We start from the raw sequence: 23,895 nt of genomic DNA, 5'->3' as shown, positions 1-23,895 counted from the left end.
CTACCCCTGAAGAGAACCCCCCACCCACCCCATCCGTACAAGCTATCACTATGGTCTCAGTCACCTATCTCCAGGGTTCCATAGAGACCCTAAATCCCAGAGACACTGCCATCCCCTGATTGTACCTCAGACCCTATCCGTGTAGACCTCCAATCCCATTGTCACTACATCCAAACCACAGAGAGGTACGCCCAAACCCTCTGACAGTCACTGCATCACAACCCCCAAGACCCTCAATCCCACTGTTACTAAATCCTCAACCCCATTGTTACTTTATTGCCATCCCCAAGAGAGATCCCAACTACACTGACTCTAACTGTACCTGAAGCAGAGACGCCCTCATCACCACTGAATCTCACTGCACACCTCTGTTCCCTGCCCTAGGGAGCCACAGTCCCATTGAATTTCACTACTCGCTCAGCCACCTATGCCCAGAGAGACCCAGTCCTTATTGAACCACACTTCTTCTCCAAACTCAGAGGCAATATTTGTTTTAATACAGTGAAACCTTTGTTATCTGGGAGTCTGTTAACCAGAAAAATTAACTGGCATTGACTCCAGCCACAATACTGTCACATCTTCAGGCGCACAGGCCTGGCTTGGTTTACCATGATTGGTTTACTTTTTTTATTTAAGAATTGTACACACAATAGAAATGTCAGACTAACTGCCTCACACTACTAAACTACCAATATTAAACACTTGAGTTTTACTGTTATTGTCCATTGACTTTTCCTAGGTTGATGGGACCCTCAGATAACCAGAATTTTTAGATAACCGGAATGCCCTAATCCCCGAGCGTGTTGGATAACACAGGTTTTACTGTAATTTGTATGAGGCCTGTAGCCTCAGCTGAAAACTATAATATATGAGTATAAACAAAACAGCATGTGATTGTTTTTATATATGTATAAATAAAACTGTGAATTGTCTGTATAAAGTGCATGCAAATTTACTTTGGTTGAGGTTATAATATATCTCCCACATTTTTCAGACCACTTTAGCATTGAAGAAATCTATATACTTCAGAAATGTGCGTCTGTCTGCCCAATCATTTGAGAGTCCATTTGTTTAAGAACTCCTCCTAACTGGTGAGAGCTAAGACCACCAAATTTAGAATTCAGCTTCCTCTTATTCTAACTTAGAGCAAGGTCAGGGTTTGGTTGTGCCAGACAAATGGGATCTGCCTGGAATGGTATTGTTTTCCATAACATGGAAAGGGAGGGAGCTGCTAAGAGGGACAGTTACACTGCATAGTGACCATAGGGGAGAGGCCACACTACTGACCCCCTCTACTCTGCCATTCCAAGTCCTGCATTTCTGCGCCCCTCCCCCCCCCTCGAAAAAACAGGGACCTTAGCAACACTGGGTACATCTGCTAGTTTAAATATAAAATTAAGCTTTCTACTGAGTTTGGCTATTCTTAGTGTTTCCCACTTCAGGACTGTTCTGTCCCAGCCTCTTAATTTCCCCTGGATTAGATAGGTATTTCTCTGTACATCTGGACTGTCTACCTGTCTGGCCTATTTGCTAGAGTGCGTCTGAAGAATCTCTCTGAATCTCTTCTCACATTGCTAGAACCTGACTCCTGTTACATTTCCAACTCAGGAAAGATTCCTTCGACTTGCTTTCTTCAAGGATGGACTGTTTATCACGTAAATTGAAAATGTCAATAGTACCTGCCTCTGTCACTGATTCATACTCATCACACCACTTAATCAGATTCCAGATTTGAATCTGAAGAGATGGTCCTGTGTCTTCCTCTTGCCAAAATCAAGTACAAACCCCTATTTCATAGCTGCAAAAGTAATAGTTTATCTGAATCCTATCTAACCCATGTTTGTGCAAAACTATATTTCACAGTAACATCCTGTGTGTGTGTGTGCATGCGTGTGCGCTTATGTAATATGTTGGAGGAGTGCAGTCTCCCTGCAGCCTCTTCCAGAATGCCATTTCTCAGGAGTCCCCTATCTCAGTTGCTCATCGTATTCTTGGAAATAATCCGCTCATACCTAAGAAATTGAAATATAATTTCTACTCCTTCTGTAGGACTATTAAGCATAGTTTAGTTTCCTTTAACCTGCCCCTAGTTCCAGAGCTAGGGATGTTATTAGCGGTTAATTAGCTAATCAAGTAGTCGATGGAAATTCCATTGACTACTTGATTAGTCAATAAGGGGGGACACTTGCTACCCCCACCACAGGTCTGCAATTTAAATGTAGTAGGAGCCGAGTGCGCAAGCAGCCCGGCTCTTACTACATTTAAAATGCAGAGCTGCAGCAGGGTTAGCTCCCATGGGCAGTGCAAGCCAGGACTAAGCAGTCCCGGCTCATGCCAGCTCTGGGGCTACTGTGCTCTGCCTCCCCTACCTGCACCGTGGAGACAGTGTTGTGGGGAACCGGCTTTTAAGCTGGCTCCCTCAGCACTAGCTCCTGCTCCCTCCCCCTTTGCTGCCTCTGATACAGAGGCAGCAAGGGGTGGGGGAGTGAGTAGTCGAGTAGTGACTGGACTACCTGATAAGCCTAAACTTATCAGATAGTTGATTACTGAAGCAGTTGCTGACATCCCTATCCAGAGTCCCACAGTCTTCCTTCCTGGGGCTGAGTGGTTCAAATCCTGGCCTTGCTGGCTTCAGTACTTTCCCTTTTAGTCCAAAGTGTAACATGGTTCTCCTTTTGGGACTTTTTGTGGCAAAGTCTTCCTCTGAGGAAGCTCTACCTTATTGTGCTTGGAGCTTCCCCCCATCTGACCACTCCATTGACCCTTTCCAAGTGGGTATCACTACCCCAAATAACTATCTGGGGGAGAGAGGAGTCTTAGCTGCATCCAGTTTACATGGCTACTGGTCCCAGACCTCTTAATGTGGGCTGGGTTTTCCTGTAATGTCTGTCTACCAGCCACTGTTCCCTAGAACCATCTTCTCACCCAGCATCTGTTATGGTCATTTCTTCAGCTGCCTGGAATAGGGTAGCTTGCTTCTCAAATTACTTCCTAGAGATTGTAAGGCCAAGACCTCTTTATAGTCTGCATAACTAATATTAACTGTATTTAAGTTAATGTTACTAGTTCAGGCAGTTTGACAGCTTTCTCTTGCTTCCTACATTCTATTACAGCTTTCTGTTAGAAACATGGAGCTTTTTAGAGTGAGAAGTCCTCTGAGATTATATCTTTAGAAAAGAGATAATTACCTTTAAATTATTTTCTGAAGACCTGCATGTTCATTGAATGTAATTAATTCACTCTACTCCATGTAAAACTGAGGATCTGTAACTTTCCTAATGTCTTTAAATTTTAAATTTGCTTTTAAGGGAGTATTTTTTCTCATAATTGAAAAGAACTAACTGTTGGAACACTAGGGACTGCCCAAGTACTTAATAACACAGTGCCCAAGTATTGTGAGATGATGTCTCTGTGTACAACAGCTCAGATCTCTCTGGGAGGGCTACTGCCAGAACTGCGTGCAGTCCCACAGAACCCTAGAATGGTAAACCATTGGCATATATATCTTCAGAGAACTATTGCAAGTAAGTAATGAATTATTTAATTTCTTACACTCCAAATAACATTTCAGATACAAGTGTGGAAGATAATTTTAAATGTCAGATGTGTATAGGACAATACTATATATGCAAGAATGTGTAAAGCATGTATTCATTGCCTAAATTGTTTACAGTTTTGAAATTAAAGCATTAAGTTTTACTATGATTGTCACAATAATTACTATTATAGCTATGTAATCATGTGAGTAGATAGTTGCTTAAAAACACAGAAGAAATACATTGAATAGTTATGATACAGAGATACCAAAATTTTAGCTGAAGTACTTCTGATGAGTGAGAAACTAAACTTTTCATTTCATTAAAGTAGATACAAACACCTCATAGGTATTTATTTACTTATTGATTTAGTATGGATACATTTAAGTTTTCCTGATACACTAAAAATATATTTTGAAACTGTTCAATTAAACTGCTTAAATCATAATGCTGTTTTTAATAATATTGAACACCATGTAAGATGATATACATCAGGTAAGTAGTATTTAAAACTCGTGAAAATTAATAACTTTTTCAGAGTAATCTTATCTTTGTTTTTGTTACACTTGTTTGTAAAATAGTACAAAGGGAAAGTTTCCATTTAACTTAAATTTTTGGAATAATTAAAGTTCTGTGATCCTGTATTAACATTTATTTCATGATGTCACAATTTGAAAAGTAGGCTATAATTTGATGGGATAACTAAAGGAAGTAGCCAGGTTCTGTAGAAAATGGTGTTTGTTGGTGATACTTTGAGTAGAAGTTTTCTCATTGAGAAGACTACTGTACATCAGTGTCCTAGTGTGAACTGTGAAGGAACATTGTGCTACTGGAGCTATAATCTTTTGAATGAGTCTTGTGTGTTTGTGGTCATCAAAATACATAGTGTTTTTCACTGAAGTAGGACTGTTCATGCAGATTTTTAAATGATTTAGGCACTGCTGCACTCAGCATTGTAATGCTTAACTGATTTTAGAGTCTAAATCTAGCGTTCCAAAGGAATTTATGCAATTAGGAGCCTAAATCCTATTGATTGTCACCGAACTGCCTAAATCTCTTGAAATGAGAAATAGGCTCCTAAATTGGGTAAGGGTTGCAATGCTGAATGTAGCAGCACTTAAATAGCTTTGAAAATCCGGGCCATCAGCTCTTGGTAAATGAAATATATCTGTGGAAGTTTTGTTCTTCTACTTTACTCATTCCCTTTCTTGAATTCACATGCTAATCTCACCTCTTGAATTCAGCGGTCCTACACCAGTCTGCCTGTCTGTCAGATTGTTTTATCTTCACAGCTAACTTTAGATTGAAAACTCCAGAAAATTTTTCTACCTTTTTTACTGTAAAATGCCTTTTACTTATGGGGTTAACAAAATATTATTAAGATGCTATTACAGAATTCATACTAGACACATAACAAACCAATTGTAATTGTATATGTTTAGGCTGTCATTTACCATGTCTAATTTACACCAACTAAATTTGCAACCTCTTTCAATTCTGACCTAATAATTTAAAGTAAGAGTGATGAGAACCTACATTTTCAATGTCAGTAACTTAATGGTCTTATTTGAAATTGTTGTAGAGCTTCTATGTCCGACTGAGCAATAATGGATATTGAGGACTTAGAGTACTGAAGTATAGAACATGTATATATCATGATTTATTATTCAAATGGATAGGATATAAATGGAGGACACTGGAAAATATTTATGTATTTGGGTGGTCCAGGCCTGTACTGACAGAAAAATACTGTAGTCATGAGAAGTGTGATGAGACAGATAATTTTTCGGTATAGAATATAGTCATTTTATAAAACATTTCTATGTATGTAGAAGTTTTGGCAGGCTTAGTTAATTAAAATCTGTCTTTGATTTTAAAGTATACTTTAAAATAAAAGAGCTGAAGTATTATGGAAATAATAGAGTCTCATAGGATGCGGGAGAATAAAAAAGCCCTCCGCTTTTACTTGGATACATAATTAACTGTAGTGAAGTATTAATTGCAAAGGAAAGTGCTTTTCTGTGTTGCACTGTTTCAACAGACCATTAATGTTGATATTCAATAAGTCTTGGAACATGGAGATGTGCCAGAAGACTGGAAGAAAGCTAAAGTTGTGCCAGTATTTAAAAAGGGCGAACAAGTTGACCTGGATAATTTTAAGCCTATTGATCTGCTATTCATCCTTGGCAAAATAATGGAGCAACTAATATTGGATTCAGTTAAAAAATAATTAAAGGAGGGAAATATAATTAATGCCTATCAATATATGTTTGTGGGAAATTGATTGTATCAAATTAATTTGATATTTTTGATGAAATTACAAGTTTGGTTGATAAAAGTGATAGTACAGGTTGGACCTCCCTGGTCTGGCACCCTTGGGACCTAACTCGTCCTGGTTGGACCTCCCTGGTCTGGCACCCTTGGGACCTAACTCGTCCTGGGTGAGGGATTTTTTGGACCGTGGAGGTCATTTCTGGCCCTGATGCTGCTGGCTCCCCCGCCCTGCCCCCCTATAGGCTTCTTGGCTTCCCCTGTAGTCCAGCTGAGCTGCTGCCCACCCCCCTGCAGCCCAGCTGAGCTGTGCACCTACTCCTACCCCCCTGCAGCCCAGATGAGTCACATGCCAGCTCCCGCCTCACCCACAGCCCCGCTGAGCTGCACCCCATCTACTCCTCCCCCCAGGCTTGCATCCCTTCCTCACAAAGTGCCATGCTCCTGGTCCCTCTACCCCCCATAGTGTACCAGGACACTCTCATCCTGGAACATCTGTGGTCCTTTGGAATTACGTATGTTGCTGGATCAGAGAGTTCTGGTTTACAGAGGTGCAACCTGTGCAGATATAATATACTTGGACCTTTATAAGGCATTTGACCTGGTAACACATGACAGTTTAATTACAAAATGTGAAAGATATTGTGATGGATAGGGGAGTGCTGGTCAGCAGTCGGTGACTAACGCGTTAAACTCAGGTAGCTAGGGTATTGTTGGCAGGGAGTCAGAAGAACCAATGGGATAAAGTGCTGAAATTTAAATTGTAAATATATACCTGTTGCCATTTGTCTTTGTATGAGTTTTAAGCCAGGAGTTGGGAGAAAGAGATTGATTTAAACCTAGACAGGACAACCATGCCTCCAAGGAATTTGGAGCATGGAAGTGGACTTGACCATGAAAGGATTGTAAGTGAATAAGGGGAAATGTATATTTAGTCACACTCAGGGTAATTTTCTTTGTTTTAGTTGTTTGGTTAAACTTCTTTGTGTGAATTCATTCATGCCTTTCCTCCCCCATTCGCCATATTTAAGCTACAGCCCAGAGATACCATTTTCTCTGTTTTAACCTGTTCTTTTCTCAGTTGCTCTGGAACACCAAGCAACCAAGCATGCTTTATCAAGTATATTTTTTTTCTTTTGTTAATAAATTCACCTTTTTTAAGGCGATGATTTGATTCTTATGTCCTGGAAGGTTACAGGGAGGTCCATGTGTGTGCCTATCTAGCTTGAGAGGTCAGCTATCAATGGACACAGTTTGTTTTCTGCTGATATTTTTGTTTCTTTTTCAAGTTTTCTTGTGGCAAGAAAGCCACAAGAAATAAGTATTGTTGGGAAGAATTTCAAGTATTTCTTCCCTTTTTAATTAAAAGCTGGCTAGATGATGGGTCTTACAATGTAATTGTAAATGGGGAATCTAACGGTATCTTGCGGAGATTGGTTCTTGGTTCTATGTTATTTAACATATTTATTAATAAACTGGAAGTAAACATAAAATCATTACTGATACATTTTGCAGATGACACAAAAATTGTGGCAGTGGTGAATAGTTAATAGGGCAGATCACTGGTAGCGAGCGCTGGACCTCTTGGTAAGCTGGGCGTAAACAAACAATATGTGTTTTAATATGATTAAAAGCAAATATATACATCTAGGAATGAAGAATGTAGGCCATACTTACAGGATGGGACACTCTGTCCTGGGAAGTCGTGACTCTGAATAAGGTAGTGTGTGTGGAGTGAGGGGAGTTTGAGTTGGATAATCAGCTGAACATAAGCTCCCAGTGTGACACTAGCCAGGAGTGCTCTTGCAATTATTGGATGCATAAACAGGGCACCCTTGAGTAGGAAGTTTATTTTACCCTTATATTTGTCAGTAATGCAGCTGCTGCTGGAATACAGTGTCTAGTTCTGGTGTCCACAATTCAAGAAGTGTGTTTGAACTCTTCGATTTTTCAAGAACCACAAGAATGATTAAAGGATTAGAAACATGTATTATAGCAATTCAAATAAATAAATCTATTTATCTTAACAAAGAGAAGATTAAGGGGTGACTTGATTAGAGTCTCGAAATATCTAAGTGGGAAACAACTATGTAATAATGGGCTCTTCAGTCTAGCAGAGAAAGGTACAACATGATCCAGTGTCTGTAAATGGAAGCTAGACAAATGCAGACCAGATATAAGGTGTACATTTTTAACAGCGAGATGCAGTTTTCCAAGAGCTATGGTGAATTCTGCATCACTGCCATCACTGACAGTGAAAATTGGATGTTTTTCTAAAAGATATGCCCTAGCAATTTCTTTGGAGAAGTTGTATGGACCGTGTTCTACAAGAGATCAGACTAGATGATAATGGTGGTCCCTTCTGGTCTTAAAGTTGATTAATGTATTAAATAAAGTTTGCAATTTATTATGAGTGCGCATTTATGTGTCAAGGAATTGTATTGGTTTTAAAATATGTTAGACTGATCTTTATCTCGGTGCAAAATTTATTCTTTTTCTTGCTAAATACAGAATTTTAACATTTCTAGCTTTTCTGTTTCTGCCTGCGAATGATTTATAAATGGACGTACCACATAGCAGGATAACACTTGGTAAATATCAATGGAAATGAAATAGAAATCAGTTTGCCTTTTGCTGTAATGATTTATTAAATGATTTTTCTGTAATAATTTTCAATACAGTGTTAAAAATGAAGTTTGAAATTATAAACTGAGAAAATGTTCTTTGAAATAATAACTTTGGTCTGTTCATTTATTATTTAAAATAATTCCTAATATTAACTATTTAGCTATTATGTTTCTAGTCTCTAGCCCCCTTCATTTAATCTTTAGTATTATACATAAAAATAAAGTCTTGTGTTTGATAGCTATTTTGGGGATTTATATGTTGAATAAACAAGACTAAAATTTTCTGATGTGGGATAACAATATCATGCCTTGACATGCAGGACTTCGTTGTCTCATTATAATAGAATGTACATGGTGGAGGGAAGGGGAGGGGAGGGGGGCAGATTATATATTTCTGCAGTGAGAACTCTTGGAAGCACAGTGCCCCCAGAAGCATTTTTAAGGACAGCATCTTAAACATCCTTAAGGAATGTTCAGTGTAAACTCTTCCTTTCATAGAATCATAGAATCATAGGACTGGAAGGGACGAGAGGTCATCGAGTCCAGCCCCCCGCCCTCAAGGCAGGACCAAGCTGTCTACACCATCCCTGACATGTCTATCTAACCTGTTCTTAAATATCTCCAGAGAGGGAGATTCCACCACCTCCCTTGGCAATTTATTCCAATATTTGACCACCCTGACAGTTAGGAATTTTTTCCTAATGTCCAATCTAAACCTCTCCTGCTGCACTTTAAGCCCATTACTCCTTGTCCTGTCCTCAGAAACCAAGAGGAACAAATTTCTGAGGACAGGACAAGGAGTACATTCTATTATAATGAGACAACGAAGTCCTGCATGTCAAGGCATGGTATTGTTATCCCACATCAGAAAATTTTAGTCTTGTTTATTCAACATATAAATCCCCAAAATAGCTATCAAACACAAGACTTTATTTTTCACATCACTGGTGGTCAGTGGAGAGTAGAATATGGCTTTCCTGTCCTCCTTTGCCTCTTTTGAAGAGACTTATTAGTGCTGCTCTGAAGAGTTCATAGACTCCTTAAACACCAGATCTATAGTTGTGCACAATCCACAATATACAATAAACCAAGATCCTGAGTAAAGTTCTTCTGGCATCCTGGTACTAACACTTTACCTGTCTGTAACACCTTTGATCTCAGGCTATTAAAGCATTTTTATAAAAACCTGAGTAAGTCCTGTATTCCCACATTACAGATGAGGAAACTGAGGCACAAAGAAATTGTTACTTGCCTGGAGTCACATAGCATGTCTCACCTATTTCTCCTGATGCTCAATCCTTGGCATTTTCCAGTAGAATGAGAGTTATAATAGAAATACATGAGGACCATATAATGTTAAATGCTAAAAAGACCTTCTAAAATAATGTTATTTGGCCCTTGAGACTTTAGAAGCTGGAAATTCAGTGGAATGGATGCACTGAGTGCATGCAGAGGGAATTCCTTGAATTACAGGTCAGTGGCCACTTTTATATAATTAAGGCTATGGTCTCTTTAATTATCTTCAGTGGCTGGGGCACACCTTGCCCAGGATGTGAGGGAATAAAGATTAGAAGATAGTGGTGAGATCTTCAGGGCTCTAATGCAGGTGTGAACGGCTGTCCAAGAAAAATGATAAACTTAAAAAACAACAAATAGTCTGATAGCACTTTATAGGCTAACAAAACATGTAGATCAGCGGTTCCCAAACTTTTCGAGCATCACGCCCCCTTTTTAATTTTTGAGAAACTGTCACACCTCCATACCTCTTCTTTACCATCTTCCAACCCCCCTTTTAATAAAAGATTCAGTTCGTAATTTTTTACACTGATAAACATTTTTTTCGCTAAGAACATTTCTCCATCTCACCCCCCCCCTTGGAATTTCTTCATGTCCCCCCAGGGGGGCGTGCTCCCCAGTTTGGGAACCGATCATATAGATGGTATAATGAACTTTCATGGGCATCGCCCACTTCTCATTATACCATCTACATGTTTTATTAGTCTATAAAGTGCTACCAGATCATTTGTTGTTTTTTAAGTTTATCTGTACAGACTAACTCAACTACCCCCTGAAGCCAAGGAAAATGAGTGCCTCTCACAAGAGGATTTGATGGTAGAACTATCAAGAAATTGATGTCTTTGTATAAGTCTGTAAAGCTTTTCTCCCTATGAGTTCATGTGTGAAACTAAACAGAAGTATTAGGGTTTTGTTCTTGAGCTCCAAACCCTGATGCTAAAGATAAAAAGAAAGTAACTGGTAGAAAAGTGAGAGTTGGCATGTACTTGTGCTCTAGAACCTAAGCTGTCATTTAAAATGTAAACAGTTAGCTCCTGTATTTGCAAAAGATATTTTTAAAAATGTGATTAATGCTGACTACACAGTAGATTAAAAAAAGAGAAAAGGAAAGCTTTATAATTTAATATCTAGTTTAAAATGTACTTATTTGGTAATATTCTTGAAGTGGTATATACCAGTTGGTCAGCAAAGAAAAAATAGATGCAGATTGGATTTCTATGTATACTACCTTATTGATTAATGGTACCTGATAAACATTATGTTTAATGTCTCCTATTTTTTATTTATTTAGATAATAAAGTACATATTTATTTGAAACACTGTGATATAATTATAACTTGTCTGATTTTAGAAGTTCACTTTCATGTTTTCTATCACAAATTGGAGAAAAGATTTAATTTATCATCATTCCCACAAGATGGAGCTCTTTACATATGTATCATAAAAACTGTACTGTGATGGTCATGTTAGGGTCATTTTATAATGTAACTTTCTGTGTTACTTGCTGAAGCTTAAAGATAGACTGTCAGATAATGTTTCAGAGAATATATACACCAGCATTTTGTTAATTTGCTTGTATGGAAAGGCATGATGCAGTACAGAGAACAGCAAATATTAGGTGTCCTTATAGAAAGGTAGAATGGTCTTGTGGTTAAGGGACAGTACTAGAACACATGAGATTTGGGTTTTCTTCCCGACTCAGCAACTGCCTCTCTGTGTGACTTTTGGAAAGTCGCTTAATCTGTTTATGGCTCAGTTTTCCTTCTGCAGTATGGGAATAACAATACTTTGCAACCTCTCATGAATGTCCTCTCCTTCCTTCTGTGAATTAGGAAAGTGTTAACCTGAATATATATGAAGTATTTAGATATGAAGATGATGCGCTCCATACAAAAACTGGTAAATAAAAATAAATACTGAACACTGAACCATTTTGCACCTGACTAGGTGCTTCCAAGAATTTCCTGATTGAACACTGTTTTGTTGTGAATTGTATTGATAATGTCTTCGATATATTGCCAATCTTTTTGTGCCCAATTATTTCCCTGTTAATGTATCTGAGTAGTAAATATTTAGTGTATGGAGTTTGTTTCATCACATCATATTTCAAAATCCTTTTCTCCTTCTGAGTCTCATCTATATTTTTAGCCCTGCTTTTTATTAGTATTAAATCATGATAAATTAACTTAATAAAACCTCTCATGAACACTGTAGATGAATAACCTTGGAAAAGGAAGTTCTTTCTTAGTCCACATGCTACGTATAGAACTGGCAATGCAAGGTTCCCACGTCTGTCCCTCCAACATGGCAATACAGCCATACAATTGACTGGGTAGCGTATATTACAGAAAAATCTGTACATTTGTACTCCTTCATTGAACAGTCTCGACCAAGAGTTTCACCTCTGCCAATTGAACTTGGCAGAGTGATAATTTTCTTGCTTCTGAGATCCTCCCCACTCCCCAGCCAACTATACTCCTTCTACATGTGACCTTGAAGTCATCTTCTGTTTAGCTCCAGGCAGATGGCTTCAATTTTTCATCGAACAGTCAAGCTTGCTGGATGGGCAGAAAATACCAGAAGTGTGACCATGTCCAAATCCCTTTTAATAGTTTGGCAGTAGTGATGTCTTGGTGCAGGTGTTATGTCCAGAATATCTTCCGTGCCATGATTTGGTGGCTTCTTTTTTTTATCAGCATCTTCATTTCCTGCTTCTGCTTTGCAAGTTCCAGCACTTCAGCTCCTTCCTTTTCTTGGAGAGGCAGAATCCTGCTTAGATGATTGTCCCATATTAGGACCCTGGAGTACCACAGCATTTGCTGTTCCAGGTCAAGCAGCTCACAGGTTTGCACATGATGTGGTAGGGAGGTAGAGACTAAGCACAGTTCTTAGCACCCTGAATTACTTTCTTGAGTGTATTAATGGATAGACTCTCTGGGAGTCCAGGGATTTTCTTGCTCTTGAGAAACACTTCCTGTCTATGCAGAGCTGCTCAATACCTCTCTTACTCCTGATGTCAACTACTTAATCCAGCTGGATATTTGCAGGGAAGGCCTATACTACAGGGGAAAGTCGAATTAAGATACGCAACTCCAGCTAGGTACCTTAATTTGAGTGTCTGTGCAGTCTTTACAGCTTCCCTTACTTCTCACAAGGAACAGGAATACTGGCACTGCTGGGGGCACCCTCTGAGTTGAGTTAGCGGGTTTTTACTAGACTCGCTAAATCAAACTCTGGAAGTTCGATTGCGGCAGTGTTGATCTTCTATGTAGTGAAGACATGGTCTAAGTATAAGTCTGGCTCAAAGTGGGAAACCTCCAGTAATTCAAGGCTCTTCCTTATAAGAAAGTAATAGAGATGTAGCTGTGTTAGTCTGGTCTTGCTAAAACAAAAGACAGGACTCCTGTCTTTTCTTCCTATAAGAAAGGGCAGCTATCATATCTTCTCTGTCCTTTTTCTTGTCTGAAAAGCCATTGTCTTGGTAGACATTTCAGTTCTAGCTTTATTAAGCAAATAAGTTTCTATGACTCTAGTAAACCCCCAAGCTCCACTGTTCCTAGAGAATATAGTCAGAAGAAGGATTTCAGGATGGGAATTCATACTTCCATGCAGCAGTGTGGAAGGATAGGACTCTTCCCCTCCCCATGAACTTGACCAAGAAGGTTACAAAGTTTTAGAGAGCTCCAGATGCTATATCCCCCAAATATTGAACCTCAGACTAACTCTACAGTTTCCTTCTAGACACAGTGAAATACTGTTGGTCTTCTTCAAAGATTAGTCCAGCAGTAGTAGGTCTTTGGGGAAAGAGGAAAATTCGTCACGTTTTAGAGACTAACACTTCCCCTTGTACTCTGGGGACAAATACATGGACACTATCTAAGAATGCAATATGAATCTGCATTTAAATGCTTCAGGAGATTCTTTTAGTATTTTGTTTCCCGGTTTTCCCTCTGTGGATTAAGGAGTTCAACAACGTTTTTTTTAAAAGAATAAAGCTAACTCTCTTTGCCAAAGAATGAGAGAGGAGGGGGAAGGACATTTTTTTATAGCAGAAATACATCCAGTGCAGAAAGCTCATCCAAGGGACTCTGCATCACATTAAGCCCTTTGTTAAGGATTTAAGTGGTATGGAAGATCTTGAGCAGAGCTTGCACTGGGGTGAATTTCACTCACAGCAAATATACTTTTATGAACATTTGAAAGCTAAGTTTTTATAGTAAGTTACAGAAATAGGAAATCATATGCTATCATACATGAAGATTATTTTAACGGCATGTCTGAGAGAGTTCTTTTTGTAAGACAGAAACAGAGCTGGCCAGTCCATAGAAGGGTTTGTGGCTGCCACCACAGGCCTAGTCCTTTGGGGGACCCTGTGGCAGCTGCTCCAACCGTCCTATGAATGGGTTGGTCCCCTCAATATTAATATTAGCCTGTACAGCCCAGGGCAGCTTGAGGGTTACCTGGGGGGCTTGGCATGGGGTGACAGCAAAGATGCCCCCTCCCTGCACTCACTGCAATGATCGGAGCTGCAGAAAGCTGAGCAATGCAGCAGCCTGCTCTGCTGCCATCTCCCAGCCAAGTTGCGTCACTTCACTGCGGTGGCGGGAAGCGGAGCAACTTAGTAGCCTGCAGTGCTCCCCCAAATGATGCAAGATTTGGGGGAGCAGAGACCAGCGTGTTGGGGCCAGGTTGTTCCACATTCCATGGCTCCCGCCTCCACGGTGAGTGGAGGGGTGACCCTGTGCTAAGCCTCCTGGTAATCTCGTGGATCATGTCTCTTGGGGAGGGAACTTCAGGCCAGAGGTACAGTGGGAGAAGGAGGAAGTGTAACAGGGGCTGGAAGAGGTGGGGAGGGGTGGGGCCTGACAAAAGGTGGGTTGGCTCAGGATCCACACACCTCCCCCCCCCCCCCCCCAAGGATGGCCTTGGAGAGAACCAAAGTTTGCTTGTAAAATACATGCAGTAAAGTAAAAATGAAGTATCAAGAATATTTATACGCTTGTGTACTGTACTATTATGACATTCTAGACCAGCAATGGGCAACTTAGGCTAGTAAGTGGGCCGCATGAATGACCCTCCTTCATCTTAGTAGGCTGCAAGGTTGTCACAAACAAGATGGTCTCCTGGGATAGAGTAGTTTTGTTAACTGCGCTTGTGTACCTAACATTTGTGGGGTGTGCTGACTGCAGTGCTTTGATTGAATGCCATCAGCAAGCACCTCCCTTCACATGGCAGTCTCTAGGGAAAAAACTTCATGGACAGAAACCAATGAAATCTTGGAACTTTGCACGTGGGATATAGTAAATAAAATGTCTCACGGGCCACATATAGAACCCCGATGGGCCACATGTGGCTCTCAGGCCACAAATTGCCTGTCACCATTCTAGACCATAGTCCAGACCAGCAAGGGGATATGTCATCCCTGCCCTGAATGCTTGGGTGCCTCATAGTACTTGGCAGCTCTAGCTGCTGCTCAAAAACAACCTTCCAGCATGCAGCTAACACCCTGAATGTCTGTGGTTAGATGCATCTTGCTAGGCACACACAAATCTCACTCTGGCTTACATTTCTAATCCTGGATCTCCCTCAGCCCTCAAATGTATGTCCTGTACTGTCCAGCCCTCTCCTGAACACAGGTGTGTTTCCCTTTTAAGGTGTGTGGAACAGTTTCCTACCTTAAGGTTTTAAGTGAGTACATGTGTGACGGCGCGTTGGGGGTTCCCCGTCTCCTGCACCCCGAAATGGCACAAACAGACTGCACCAGCCAGTGGAATTGAGGGTGGTTTATTGCTCCTCCAGCACAGCGCAGCACAGATGTAACCTGGTTACAGGAACTGGGGCTAAGAGGCCTCAGTGTCCTCCCTTGAGATAGGGGAGTCCCAGACCCCTCCCCAGCTCCTTATTCTCTGCCTTCCAGACAGGAACTAAAAAACCCTCTCCAAGCCCTGCCCCCCAGCCAGGGCAGCATTCCACCTTCCTTTTGTTCCTCTCCATGGGGGCTGTCTGGCCACTGGTTCAACAAGTTTGGCATTACCTCTGCCTAGTGAGGCTTTCCCTGCTGGGTCTTGCTCCAGACAGCAGGGGTCACCACAGCCCAGCAAGTACCCCCACTACGTCACAACATGTATAAGACATTAAAGTTGGAAATTGTTGTAAAAGCTATACAGACTAAACTTAACAAACTAGCCTTGATTCAAGGTGAAGTCCCTTACCACATTGTGGCGGGGTAGCCCCTCCACCCCCGGAAACCCCCACGGGCCCGCGGCAACCCGGGGGCAGAGCCGGAGCCGTACCAGGGCAGGCAGCCCCGGCCGAGCCAGGACGGGCGATAGCGGCGCCCGGATGCGGGGATGCCGGGGGGGGCCGGCGCCCGTCCGGGACCACGCCGGGGGTGACGTCACCAGCGCGCCCTGGGTGCAGGGCGCAGGCCGATGACGTGTGGCGGCCCGTCATCCCCCCGCGCCCAGCGGGGAATTTAAAAATGGACCCCGGACCAGGAAAAGGGGGAGGCCCGAGTAAGGGAGGAGCGGCCCCGGCGGAGGCAGATGGGACGAGGTACTGGCGGCCCTGGGTGCAGTTTAACCCGGGGGGTCAGGGCTAGAGACAGACTCTGGCTGGGGGGGGAAGAAGTGGCCCAGGGCGGGGCCGTGGAACCCGTGAGCGGGGGAGTTTAGGGTTCCCAGACCCTCCCCGTTTTGAGTGAGGACAGGAGTCCTGACTCTAGGGCCCTGGGTCGGGGTCCGGAGCGAGGGCGGGCCCGGACCCCGTTCCCCCCGGCCAGCCAGCCGGGTAGGTTGGTGCGTGGCCTGGGCATTGAGAGGCGCAGCGATACCAGGCGTAATTGAAGTTATATTGGAACGAGAGGGGTGACCAGGGAGGAGGGTTACTGGGGGGAGGGGGTTCACCCCCCCCTTCTCCGCTGGGGGGACGCCTTACACACATATTTCCAGAAAAAGTGCAGACCAAACATTCAGGCCAGGACCTGTTGCCAAAGTACAATGGCTGTTCCTTTTGTTGTCTTAGTTGAAAAGGAGAGAGATGTATGGGAAGATATCCCCTGGGATATTTCTTCTGCTCACTTTCATAATTCAGTCATCCTTTTATCGCATTTTCCTGAGGGTTAACTCTAGATGAAGTTCATTCCCACTGTGAGATTGGAGTTACGGTATTTTGTGCTGAAAGATGTTCCATGTTATTGTTTGCTAAGATGCAGATCTGTTTGTTTTTGATCCTCTTCTTTGACAAAGAATGCACAGTTGGTGGATGATGGCCCATCAGCTTTGATGACACCTGCCTAAACGTATCAGGTTATCCTTACGGTCTTTGAGAAACAGATTTACCCACTCCCCAGGCTTGTCTGATAAACACACCTCAGTTATAATTCCACCTCCCGTTTATATCTTTACATATAATGTTACTACACACACAGTCCTTCGTGACATGAATGACTAGCGAGTTATTCATTTTCAAATGACACCACACAACGCATACCTTGTGCAAAGATTATTATAGTAGTTGTAGGATATGAATGAAGGGATGATTTTGATCTTTGCTTATTTTAGCCTTTTCCATTATTTTGGTTTAATTTTATTTCCCTAATAATGGAGGAATAATGCAATAAATAACTATAGTGAGGGAAATGAAGGTTGAGACTTCCATGGAATATGATGTGCCCATGGCTCTCTTTCATGCTATGACTGTGTTTTCCTATAAACGTCAGCAAAATGGAAAACATAGTTAGATTTGTGACTAAAATATTCAAAGTCCAGGTGTATGATCTGTCTGTCTCTACAAATTACAGTATCTTGGTGTTTTTCTTTAAAGCCCAGGTAAGGTGATTATAGATGGGGCGTTAGAACAATTTTTATAGTGGGGTGCAGAGAAGCACAGAATCAAACTGCAAACCCAGAATATAATGGAAACCATTTCAAGCCAGTGGCTGTGGCAGAACCCCTAGTTCCAGCACCTATGATTACCTGAGAATCTTGGCTTTTCTTTTGGGAGGGAAATATTAATTTCCCATCTTGGCTTTCCTGGTGGTGGAGAAAATTTTGAAAATATGAAAAGACAAAAAAATTATAAGGCAAATTAAAATGTCAGTTTTAAAAAAATCTAATTTTTAAGCCATATTTATTATGAGTTTGTGAGCTTGATTGATCATTTTTGGATTCTTTGAGTTGACAGTACTAAAACTTTCTTATTGGCTTCCTCGACTCTTGCTCTGCTCCTTTCAATGTTGCCATTCCAACAGTTACCTGTCTAGGCTGCCATTGTGACCATGTCAAGTCACTATTCTAATCTTTTGATTGCCTTTCCCTTGCTGATCAGGAGTATCAACATCTTCAGATGTGGATGTCCATGGGTGACTCTGTAGATGTGGATGCAGATACAAATTTTGTATCTAGAATCCTACAAATTTGCGGCTATCCACTTTATATTTGTAGATCCTTTGGCAGAAACAGGTACCAATGATGTATCCACATAAGGCTCGACTTGTAATTCTCACTTTGGTTTGCATGTCCCTTCTAGTGAAGCTTAAAGATTAACCACTCAGTATATCCCTTCCTTGTCCATTTCCTTGTCTGTGCCTTCTTCCTGTGACTGGTATTTCTCTGAGCTGTCTCCATTTTCAGTTTTTCTTTAAGAGATTTCTTCCATGAAGTTCATTAATTCTAGTCCTACCTTCAAAGAGTTAACGAACCAACCCCCCCCCTTGCAAAAACAGCCCACAAGCTGCAAAACAATGTTTTATTAAAACAGATGGAACTAACAAGTTATCAGCTTCTTGTAATGTGAACAATCTGATTCACTTTTTTTCCTCTTTTTTTTTTCTTTCCCTCTTTCTTTTCCCCCATGCCTTCCATTATTTATTATTGGATCTGGAGTTTTAATACTCCAGGCATCTGAAGAAGTGGGTTATGCTCACTAAAGCTCATGATACCATCTGCATGTTTTGTTAGTCTTTAAGGTGCTGCTAGACTATTTGTAGTTTTTAAAGTTTTTCCAGTTACAGACTAACTCGGCTATGCCACTGAAGCTTTGGAACTAAAGAACTACATTCTTAATTTTGCTTTTTATTGTATCTGCTTCCCTAGTCCTCATTTGTCTGTCTTCTGTTGAATTATAAGCAATTCAGGAAAAACCCAGACTCCTGACTAGTGTGTGAAGTCCCAAGGCCAAAGTTTTCAAAGCTGCCTGAAATTAGGCAGCTAAATCCATAGGTAGGATCCTAAATAAAAACAGTGTGATTATCAAAAGGGCTGACTTCAATAGGAGTGATGGTGGCTCACCACTTCTGAAAATCAGACCACTTTCAGGTGCCTAAACATAGATGTAGGTGGAAACTTTAGGTATCTGTGTTTTAAAATATTGGCCCTGTTATACACTTGGAACTGTATATAACTCTTTTTATGAAGGAAAAGATCACATTTTGTTAGTCATATTGATAGTAGTCCACTAGAGGGCTGAATGCTTCAGGGTATTTCTTAACTGTTTTGCTAGAGGCTTGCAAAATATATTTATTTGGGCAAATATGCTGTTAGGCATACTAGAAGAAATATATAGTACACACACCCCTTTTTATTTTTAACAAACAGTAGAATTTGATGGAAAAGTGACCCATTCTATTTAAAGTGGTCAGAAAATCTGAGTCTTTTGTACTTATATTTGAGCATAGGGGCATAAGTAACTGACCAGTGAGGCTGAGGTCAACCATGAGATAGTTGGTTAGGCACTGGGATTAATGCCATAAGGGTCAGATTCAGAGCTTGGTTTTGGATTACATCTTTTGTTTAATAATTTCAGCAATGTGGTTTACATATTAGGTAATTGTGGCATCAAGTTTGAATTTAAAAGATGAAAAATTATTGAGAAAAAGAAAGTTATGTTTTGTAATTTATATTTAACAGGTCTGTGTACGATGACCAGCCAAATGCACACCAAAGGTTTATGGAAAAACTAGATGCTTGCATACGTAACCATGACAGAGAGATAGAAAAGATGTGTAATTTTCACCATCAGGGCTTTGTGGATGCAATTACAGAACTTCTTAAAGTAAGGGCTGATGCAGAAAAATTAAAGGTAAGAAACCATTTACGTATACATGTGCACATATGTTTATTATTGATTAATACTAGATGAATGTTTCATTTTAAGGGATAAGACTTTTATGATGTACATACAAATCCTGATGTTTACAATTAAAGTTTCAAAAATTAATAAAGGTATTTAGGAATGTCTTGTCTACTGTGATAATACAATTGCCATGTTAATATTTTAGGTCTCATTTTCTGATTTCTTCATTCATATTTTTTTGTAAAACATTGCCAAAATCAATTCACCATTTTATGAAGTAATGCTGGAAGACTTTTAGAAGGCAAAGTATTGGTAAAAACAATATTTCTTTTAATAGACCTTGGGTTTTACTCTGTTTGGTTACCAAATTATGTATCAGATCTCTCAATTTAAGATTTGGAAAAAATATTGTTAGAAATCTTGATTCTTTCGGAGGGCCTCCACTTGCAGTTGTACATTTAAAAAAAATAATATTCTTGTGCTCTCTAAAATAGTAGGTGGTTGTGGTGGTGGTATTCATTAGAAGTGAGACTAAGGTTTACTCAGAAGTCAGGTTGCAGAATAGTGAATTGTGAGACCTGTCCCTTTTAGCTCTCTTTACACTTTGGAGAGCAAAATATGCACACCAGACAGAATGAGCGTAGTTCACCAGAGGTTATGATTAGAAGAGCATTATATAAAGGATATTCAGATAACAAGAGACCAAATACAGCGTCAATGAGGTCATTGAGCATCTTTGTTTGGAAATTAATGAGATTTTTAATAAACTAGAATGTGCTTCCTTATTATGATGACCTAATGAGTCACTTAATATGTGGGAAAATCTGAGGTTGAGCTTTGCCTGCACCTGCAGCATTAAAATGTTGCTGTGGTTTGGAGATTTCCACGTTTGATGTTAATCAACCACCCAGTGTTTGCATTCAGCAAAGTATGAATGTTTAATTACCATAAAATGCAATCACCATTTCTTACAGACAATGAATGGCACATAGAGCTTATTGAGGTTATCAAAAAGGGACCAGTGGTCAATTGGGTCAATGATTTGAATTGTTTGACAGACCTACAGAAACAAGTAAAGTTCAAAAATCCCAAGTAAATTTGAGAAGTTTGCCACAGAATCTGTTAGAAAGAACTGTCATAAGTAATTGAAATTAACAAAAGCCCTTTGCGATCAAAAGTTCAAGTTCAAGCTGTAGAGTTAATTTGAATTTGCATTTCTTTGTTCTAAATTTCTCATGAAGCATGATCTAATTACAAGGGTGAGCAGTTACATCAGGGCAATATATGCATATTTGTCTAACAAAGGTGAAATTATTTTTAAGGTCCAAGTTACTGATACCAACCGAAGGCTTCAAGAATCTGGGAAAGAGGTGAGAAAATATTTTTAATTGAATATTTGCAGCAAATTAAATTTGTTTGCATAATTTAATTGTTATTATTATTATTTTTTTTTTAACAAAATATCTAAGGTGATAGCCCAAACAGAGGAAATAATCCGATGTAGAATTCAGCAGCGGAATATCACAACAGTAGTGGAAAAACTGCAGTTGTGTCTTCCAGGTGAGTTACAAATATGTGTGTAATAATGACATTTGTCTAACTACAATGGTAATTAAACGATGAGATAAGTCACTATACCTAAAATGCTTCCGCAGTTTTATTTTTCCTTTCCTTTCAATATTCTTTAATGTGAAATTTATAGATGAGTTACTAGACTCTTATAAATATGTCCAAATCTAGGTCTTGTGATGATATATTTATTCTTTAATAATTGTAGTAGGGTAAACATAGGATAAACAGGATAAACATACAGCTTTGTCTAAAAATTAAGCCTGTGCATCTTTATCATACAATAAATATGTTTGTATTTAAACCATTGAAGTTGCAATGTAATATTTATTTTCCTGTGTCTAAAAGTTTAAGGGAAAACATTAAAAAAGTTTGTGAATATTATTTATAGTAATAATTTCAACATTGTGCACTATTACAATAGTATGTTTTTGAACAGCATCATTTTCATATATATAGTTTGAGAACATTGCATTTCATAGTGCACATTTATAATATATATGATATTGGTAGATAGGTTTGAACCTTGTCTTTGTACTACCAAACCTTTCTGTTGTGACTTGGGATAATGACAGTAGATGGTACTGTTGCCTTTCTATGAATTATTCCATTATGGGAATTCATATGAAATTCCCCAGATTTTTTATGGAATTCTGTAAACATAATTGGTTGACAGACATTTAAACAAAAGTTAGTGTGTTTACATTTAAAAATATTTGAAATTACTGTTGCACTTTTAAATTCTTTACTACTTCTCTTGAATAGTTTACTTTCCCTCCTCTTACTCTGCAGTTTGGAACCTTATTTTTGCTACTTTTAGTTGTTTGTTTTGTAATAGGTAATTGAGAAAAGTGTGTAAGTGAATCTAAGACTAAAATAATATACAGTATATACTTTAAAATAAAAAGTATATATTTTTTCTTAACTACAGTATTCAGTTTGCAATAAGATCTAAATGGGTTGATTTTTGTTATGTTTTTATGTAGTACTGGAAATGTACAGCAAACTAAAAGAACAGATGAAAGTAAAAAGGTGAGTGAATTTCTTTCTGTAAACTGAAGTGTAACTTTTTTAATGAATGGGTTAAACTTGTCTTTTATAATTATTGATAGACTACTAAAGACTAGTAAGATCAAGACATAATGAATCATATAGTCAAGTCTTTTTATCATTCAGTGCCTTTATTTCGAGTAGTCTCTTACAAATTAACTGACATTGTGTGAAAAATAAAGCAATTTTAGGATCTTAGTTAAGAAGCTTGAGAAAACAGTTTTTCTACTTAAACAAGCAAGAATGCAAGGGGAATATAGACACTTAATATAAATATTTATTAATACTCTAAAACAATTTAAGAACTAAGAATTTAAAAAAATCCTTAAGGAGTAGGAATGGTAAATTAATGGTTTCTTTTTGGTTCATTAATACCAGGTAATCTATCACACTCCATGGAAATGTATAATTCAAGAAGTAAAGATGACTGATTTTTCCATTTATCTCCTCTAGTGTCAGAAGTGTTGCTACTCTCTTATTTATTTGAACAATTAGTATAATGTGTGAAAACGTTCTCTTTACTATAAGCATGAAAATGCGAGCTCTCTCCACATCAGCATTTGGATTAGTGCTCACTGCTTTCTACCTGTGGGCTAGATCAGCGGTTCCCAACCGCCAGGCCGTGGACTGCTGCTGGTCTGCAACCTGCTGGCTGCCAGCCCATGTCGGCTGCTGAAGCTCAAGCTGGCTGCTCGCAGCAGCTCAGCTCCGGCAGCCATGATGACTGAGTCACGGCAGGAGGAGGCGGAGCAGGAGGAGCCTTCCTCTCACTTCTCTCCTTCACGCCTGAGGAGGAAGGGGCATGAAGGAGGAGGGAGCACGTGCGCGCCAACCGCTGCTTCACCTTTCCATGGGGCAGTAACAGCCATGCTCCCTAAGGGGGCAGCCTCACTCTGGGGAGTGTTTGGAGGGAGCAAAGGGGTGTTGGGTGAGGGCATGGTGAGGTCTCTAGGCAAGAGGATGTTGTGATGGGCTACAGAAGTCAGATTAAAGGGTCAAAAGGCATGGGGCGTAGGGGTGGGGGTCAAAGAGTGTTAGGCACTGGGGATCAAGGGTCTGGGTTGGGGCGAGGTGGCCAAGCAACATTGCATTTGCATTATTTATACAATGAATATGTAAATATGCAAATAAAATGTTACTGGTCCTCCAAAGATTTGAGAATGGGTTTGTGGTCCCTGGCATAAAAAAGGTTGGGAATCAGTGGGCTAGATCACTGGCTTGCAGTCCTCTCAGAGTAAGTGGCAGCATGTTGTTGTAGTGCCTGTGGAGCCACCTGGCCAGGAGACTGACTCCTTGAGTCACAGTCTCCTACTCCAGTGTTCCAACAGTTCTGAGAAGAGGAAGTAAACTCCCTGGACCTACACCCATTGCAGTTTAAACTCTCTAGCATACAGGTACCACTTTCTGCTAGCTAGGACCTACTGTGGTTTCATCTGTTCTGCAGGGCTTGCTGCTTCCTGCATGCTGCAAGT

General features: G+C 40.0%; 1 protein-coding gene across 7 annotated transcripts in view; it reads left to right on the top strand.

Moving 5' to 3' along the window:
• EXOC6 (exocyst complex component 6) overlaps positions 1 to 23,895 on the top strand; it is a 219,444-nt gene that overhangs the window by 28,454 nt on the left and 167,095 nt on the right. For all 7 annotated transcript variants that reach the window (XM_025179786.3, XM_006113178.5, XM_089780169.1 and 4 more), the window contains 4 exons: positions 19,639 to 19,810; positions 21,127 to 21,174; positions 21,274 to 21,364; positions 22,360 to 22,405. In XM_025179786.3, the coding sequence (XP_025035571.1) occupies positions 19,639 to 19,810; positions 21,127 to 21,174; positions 21,274 to 21,364; positions 22,360 to 22,405 (357 nt within the window). The remainder of the gene's footprint in view (positions 1 to 19,638; positions 19,811 to 21,126; positions 21,175 to 21,273; positions 21,365 to 22,359; positions 22,406 to 23,895) is intronic.

The sequence above is a fragment of the Pelodiscus sinensis genome, chromosome 8, assembly GCF_052426305.1.
Source record: "Pelodiscus sinensis isolate ZL-2025 chromosome 8, ASM5242630v1, whole genome shotgun sequence".
NCBI lineage: Eukaryota > Metazoa > Chordata > Testudines > Trionychidae > Pelodiscus > Pelodiscus sinensis.
This window is presented reverse-complemented; position numbering and strand designations above follow the sequence as displayed.